General features: G+C 32.1%; 1 protein-coding gene across 2 annotated transcripts; it reads left to right on the forward strand.

Moving 5' to 3' along the window:
* Positions 1-450: 450 nt before the first annotated feature.
* LOC148602939 (uncharacterized) lies at positions 451-6,985 on the forward strand (the record flags this gene model as incomplete). 2 transcript variants are annotated; one of them, XM_088552796.1, is given in 7 exon segments in its annotated part: positions 453-717; positions 1,585-1,680; positions 3,013-3,108; positions 4,165-4,288; positions 5,260-5,384; positions 5,578-5,678; positions 6,850-6,985. In XM_088552796.1, coding segments are annotated over 7 exon segments (802 nt in total), but the record flags the coding sequence as incomplete, so codon positions are not given.
* Positions 6,986-7,119: the final 134 nt, after the last annotated feature.

The raw sequence follows: 7,119 nt of genomic DNA on the forward strand, positions 1-7,119 counted from the left end.
AAAAAACAGACAAAATAAAACAAAAAATGAGGATAACAAATAAAAACAAACAAATAAAACAAGATAAAAAAAACAAAAACAAAACAGTATGTCGAATTTTAATCTGTCTGCATAATATTTAAGCACTTTTGAATACTTTTACTCAGCAAAAAAAGAGATTTCAGATATTATGACTGAGACTGAGCTTTTTATCTACCCTGGACTGCTAGAATATTATGTGTTGCTTCTAGTAATATATCCTCGTGAAGGAATATCGTTTATTATCTTCAATGTACAAAACGGTCGTAAGTTGAACTCTAGTTGAAGGTGAAATAATTGATTGCTGTATGATGATATCTGTTTTATATATATATAGTGTAACAAGTAAACAAACCTCATGTATTTTGTTTATCAAAATTTTATACAAACATTGTAATCTGATACAACAACTGACAAAAGAACGTGACAAATAGAAACATAAACAACTTGAACATAATGATATAAGATATAATGTTTAAAGGACACAGACGTACCTAAAATGCATTGAAGGTTATGCAGGTGTCTTTATAGAAATTGGTGGTTTGTCGTTATAATTGACAGAAGAAAATTATACAATGAATGTTATCTTCAGCACAAGTAGAGAAGAGGAATCATATTCAGAATATGCAAGTTATGCAAGCCGATGCCATACACAGTTGCTACGAGAAAGATGGACCTATTACCGTCATTCAATTCTAGGCAAGTATTAAACCTAATTCTAACTTTCATTGACTTCTTGAAAAAATCTAAAATTTATTTTCTATATAAAGATTGATTGAGAGCATAAAAACTATGATGGTAGCAGTCTAATACACTTTGAAATCATTAAACTACATAAATACATAGCAAGGTTTACAATCTCATTTCATTCGTTATTCGTTTTACGAACCTCAATATTTTCTTGTAATTAGTAAATTGAAAAATTACAGATACTGCCATTGTTTTCATTCATTGAAGGTCGATACTTGATACAAAAGAACGAAACTAGAATCGGAAACAAATCAAGTAATAAACCAAAGGCAAGGATAAAGATGCCATCTTCAAGCCTTAAAAGCTATGAACAATTGCAATGAAACAATTTAGAACTTCAAAAATGGTGTTATTTCTTTTTCAAGTTTTCAATCCAATACTTACGGACATGATTAGACATGTTTTTAGCTCATTCAAGGTTTGGTTTGGTTTAGATTAAACATTTTCCGCTACAAAACGTTTGCCCGCTTCCAAAGCAGGAGATAAAGTCAAAATAAAAGTTAATGAAATTATCTAATAACAAAATGGAATAAACTATGCTGATAGTGGCAGGAATTTTGGTCTTTACTCTGCTGTAAACGTATTAATTATCGCGGAATCTGCAAGGTGAATATATTCGCGGTTTTTCTATCCACCGCAAACATATACAAAATTCGTAAACCGCAGTTAACAGTAGTTGGTTTGATCGGCATATATTCAGTGAATTTCACAGCACCACTTTCACACAAATATCTATAAGGAGGTGACCGAAATCAGATAAGAGTTAAATCAATTTTGCTCCATTTTCCAATGTCAAAAAGGTCATTATTATTGCAGAGAATCTGATGAAAACTAAAGTTTCAAGTTTGGTAATCGCTGACTTTGGAACCTGTGACGGAGGAAACAGTATAACGTTATTCCTAAACATTATTGGTATATATATATATATATATATATATATATATATAGTATTATGATAATGATTCCGTTATAATTTACACTAACCAAACAATGTTATATTGGCCACAAAAGATTGCAATTTAAACAAACGCAAATGCAATATAAAAACGGTTTTTTCCACCGCAGTCGGTATAGTTTCGCTTTTTACCATTTGAACCTTAAGGACGCTCTTCTATAGAAACGCAAGTCACCTGATCGCAATTCTGTTTCCCGATTGGTCAAATACTGATAACTTAGTGGCGTTCGAAATGTCTGTATCGAAATTGTGTGCCATGTGTTATTTTTTGAAAGAAATGTAGAAACCCAGAAGTAAAATAGTACTTGCTCTACTATTCATTATAGAGCAATAATTATAATTATAACTATAAAATGGTTTATCGATTTATCGATTAGATGCCTTTTGAACATCTTCTATCTTCATTCAATATTTATGGTTTGTTCAGCGTAGAATACCTTTGTATATAAGATAATCATGCACAGATTTTAAAATTGACTTCAAAGTGTACTGGTAGCACATTTCATCGAAAAAAATTGACAGTCTTTCACTAAAAGTGTACCTTGTAAAATATACTCACTTGATTTCATCGCTCCCTTTAATCATGTCAATGTTTAATTACCAGAGGGTTATTGTAATAACCTGCAAGTACATTGAAGAAGACTTTAAATTGGTTGTCGACAGGAAGATTATTCGATTTGAAGCATTCAAATACCGTGTTAGATTTAACGATATTGTATACGATCAACGTGTGCATAATTCACTTATATTCAAATCCTAAATTTATTTACTAGAAAATATCGTCCAATTTACGCAATCAATATTCAAACAAACATGTAGCCTAATTGGTCAAGTGAAATATTGCATTAGGCTTAGAGGCTTGGACTCAGGGAAGAGATCGAAGGGATCTCCTTAATTTTGAAAAGCCACATTACAGCTCCGCATTGTTCCCAATGTCTAAAACCGATTCGTACATGGATGTGCATTCATTGGATATCTTATATCGTATGTTTGCCTATTCCAAAAAAAAACAAAAAACAAAACAGATATTTGTCTAAGAGTAATCAAGGGAACCAAGTTCATAGCGGTAATCAAAAGAACGTAATCCAGGGACAAAGACCAGACATCGAGAACAGACATACACATCAAAGAACATAAGTAATTAAAATCATACATACAAAGTGACAAAAGCAAATGAGCAACTCGAATTCCACTAAAAACTAGGAGCATGGACCAGGTGTACCGGTAGGGTAAGCGTACTCTGATTTTCTAAAAACACCGTCTTTAACATCGTATAATGTCGTTTACAGAGTTTCTGAAGAGCAAAGAGTTTTCATGTGATGTGACGTTTGTCTTCAATGATTTACCAGCAAATGATTTCAATGTCTTAAACAAGAAGGTCAAAGGTAAGTAATTACTATGTTCCTTATCGGACACTTATTCGGCACTATAAATGCTCAGTTTGAACTAGTTAATAGTTGGATGATATTTTCGAATGTACTATACGGTATGTAAGTTTTGTCATTTGAACCCCGTGATTTCACGAGAATGGGTCCTATTCTACCATTCAAAAACATTGAGATTTGTCATTTAGAGAGCATTGAGTTAAGTGTTAAGGACAAACCATTTCTACATGATAAAGGGCTGCACAGACTTTTTGTATCGCGCTGGGGCTCTAACAGAAGGGCTTCTGAAGCAGGGTTGTGTTGCTACAGGATTGAAGTCATCACTACAGAAGTTTTGTGGTCGTCATCGTGGGCTCGTGGATCGTTGTGGTGTATCCATCTGCACCATGAGTGCTGATTTGTTCGGCGGGTCATGGTTTTCCTTTCCTCATTTGTCTGCCCCGGGTGTGACTTTTTATGAGGTTTTTCCAGAAAAGCAGAGGACGCTTACCCTACCGGTGCACCTGGTCCATGGTCCCAGTTGTTTTTAGTGGAGTCCGAGTTGCTCATTTGCTTTTGTTACTTTGTATGTATAATTTTAGTTACTTTGTGTTCTTTGTTTTGTGTGTCTGTTTTCCATGTCTGGTATCTGTCCCTGGATTGCATTCTTTTGATTACCGCTGTAGCATTGGTTCCCTTGATTACTCTTTACCATATTGACAATCCATTGAACATAAAATGGAAGATTTTCCTATGTTATACTGTGTTTCGAGTACCCAGAAGTAAACACTAAAATGCAGATTGGTCTTTGGTTTTCAATACGTTCTCCATCGGAAATTCCTGTAAATAAAATGAAACTAGAACGAGACTTGCATATCCTATAAGTAGCATTACAAGTCACTTTGGATGATCATTGCAGTAATTCACGAAGCTTTTAAGTTTCCCTTTACTTTTTTTGGAGTTCCTCATATCTGACTTTTCTAGTACTAAAAGCAAAATACATTGTACTTGTGCAATGCCATATTGATATTGTATCCAGCAACAATTTTTATTTAGTTGATCATTATTTTACTTCAGCACTAAAACGTGCAGGAAGCAGTGTACACATACTAATGAGCGCATGTAATATGTACGATAGATGTTTACCAATAGAAACCTTAGATTTAGGATGTAGTACATATGCAACCCAATTCTTATCAAGGTAAGCATGAGTGTCAGCAGGTGAACGGAATGTACTGACTGGATCATTAATAGTTAATGATAATTCTTTGCTTAAATGTATTAAGAATAATGCTCCATTGTTAAGCATAGTATTACTGATTACTTTCATTTCCATAGATGACATTCAGGAATCTGACATTCGATATGTATTCTACTGGAGTAACATATTCTAAGTAATTCCTCAATTCAATTGGTCAGTTTGAGAGCGGATATGGTCCCATATCCCCGCAGAAGACCCGGGGATATAAAAGTGGACAAGGGAAATTAATGCTTTTATGAAAATGGAGTTCAAATAAATCATACCAATTCTGTTGGAAGTCAACGTCTTCTTGGAAAAGAATATTTGAAATCTGGAAATATAATTGTTTCCTTAAACCATTTTATCTTGATGTATAACGTCACAAGTGACATTCGTATTTGACGTTGATGACGTGAACCCGTTTGTTTCAGAAAATATTTCTAATACAGAAGCACTCAAGTCGGATACATTTGTTATTTATAGGGGATCTTCACAGTGAATATAAAACGCTGTCATGGAATATAAGCCTATATTCCTTTTGAAGATCCCGAAAAACACATAAAATTTTGCTAAAACCAATAACAAAATTTTTTTTATTTACTTATTTTATGTTGATCAAAACACAAAACTACAACCTTCGAATAGTGTCATAATTAATCATGTCTTTACCACTGTATCATTCTTAAATACGTATGGCTCAAAATAACAAATATCAAAACTGGCATCAATCTTAACATAACTAATTTGGGATTCTCTAACATTCGCATTTTGTTTCTAAATCATATAAATCGTATTATTGATGTGATTTACTAAAACGTGATAATTAATGCACGCAAGAATTCCTAAATTTCCATATTCTCAGAGCCAGTGTCGTAATACTTCGTAATTAATTTAATTATGTAAATGGCTTACAAGAAGATCATTTTTTGCAGAGGAACTGTAGAAACGGGAGTAGGATACTATACTACAACTGATTTAGAGAGACAAGTCATGAAAGATCAAGCTGCACTTGATTGGAAACAGTTTCTTGTTCATAGATATGAGGAGATGAAGACTGGTACTTTGCATTTAACTTACCTTCCCAAATTTGTAAAAGTCAATGGTTTTATCATACTTAAGTATATTTAATTAATGCCGATATCTCCATATTGGTTCCTTAATGTTTTCAATGTTTGGTATTATTTATTTACTTCTTCCATGTTGTAGATACCCAAATCCACAAAGTTTCTAATTTTATTAATCTGATTTAGATGGATACCTGGTTATTAGGTTCGTCGATGGAGGCCAGCCTTACAGAGAAGCTGTAGAATTCGCATTCATGGATTTGTTTAACCATGGTTTTCTTACAAAGGTTAGTTTATTTAAGAGTTCAATATACTATCATTATAATCTATTCAGTTTAGGTTCACTTTTGTTTCTTTCATGATATTCTATCAATTCAACTGGAACATAAGCTTTGAGGTTAATTTTAATTTGTAAGTAGTTCTCTGTCTACAAATCAAGCAAAATGTGTACATAGTATTAGTCGTTGCGCATAAAGAAAAGCACGCAGTAACTGTATTACATAATTTAAGTATTTATACCTCATAACTCTAGAAAAAATCTATCACTATCTTAGTGTTAGAATTTTAGACTTGAAGCGTTTCAAAGTTTCACATAGCAATGTACACAGGCAAATGTGTCACATATGAGAATCATATGGTTTGCATCATATGATTATCGTATAAATCGAGCACCATATGATAATCATATGTTTCGGTATACATATTATTATCGCATGGTTATCATATGTTAATCATATGTTTTTCACAAACATATGATTATCATATATTTGTAAGCCAAAATTACAATATGAGAATCATATGAGAATCATATGATAATCATATGACTATCATATGTTCAATATCATATGACTATCATATGTTCAATATCATATGGCTATCATATGTTCAATAGCATATGATTGCCATATGATTACCATATGATTATCATATGAATCGAACACCATATGATTATCATATGTGGCACATTTGGCTGTGTTATGTATTTATTTTTTTCATTAAGAAATTCCATGCCTTTCATAATGTAAGTCTTGATAAATATCTCTCATGCTTTACTATTTTTTGTTTATTACATTTTGTTGTTGTTTTTTTATTTTTTTATTTTTTTTATCAGAAATTGGGTTTTTTAAAACGTTTGTGAATACCACTTTCTGTTATTACTTCATCTCAAATTCCTGCATGAAATTTGTAGTTGTTTTAAAAACAAATCAAAATTTTAAGTTGAAAGATGACAGTTAAGCAAATAACCATATTTTTTACGTCCAAGTGCAATCACAACTGTTAGTAAGCATACACAAAAATGAAAACAAAAATACAAGTTATAATATAAATTCAATCCAGGCATTCCATGACTGCACATGTGTTTGTAATATATCATATTGCTATATAAAAAAATCACCATTCAAATAAAAGCCTTTAGATATTAATTTATACGCAAAGTTTCATTTTTTTTAAATTTAGGATGAACTTTACAATATAAATCTACCAGTTTACATCCGAAATGAAGACGAAATCCGAGCTCCATTTGAAGACGGAACATTAAACTTAAGACTCGTTGACGTCCATCGTTCTGAGGTACCCCATCTTACAGATAAGGGTATGCTAATCTATATAACATATCAAAGTAGAATTATAGAATTGATATTAAAAGTAAATTTATAAGTGGTATAATGGTAAAATTTCAAAATGTCGAAGATTTTGTTATGACAATAACGTGTTGCATCTTTCCGT

The sequence above is a fragment of the Perna viridis genome, chromosome 11, assembly GCF_037379345.1.
Source record: "Perna viridis isolate PV_CMFRI_1.1 ecotype Kerala chromosome 11, ASM3737934v1, whole genome shotgun sequence".
NCBI classification, from domain to species: domain Eukaryota; kingdom Metazoa; phylum Mollusca; class Bivalvia; order Mytilida; family Mytilidae; genus Perna; species Perna viridis.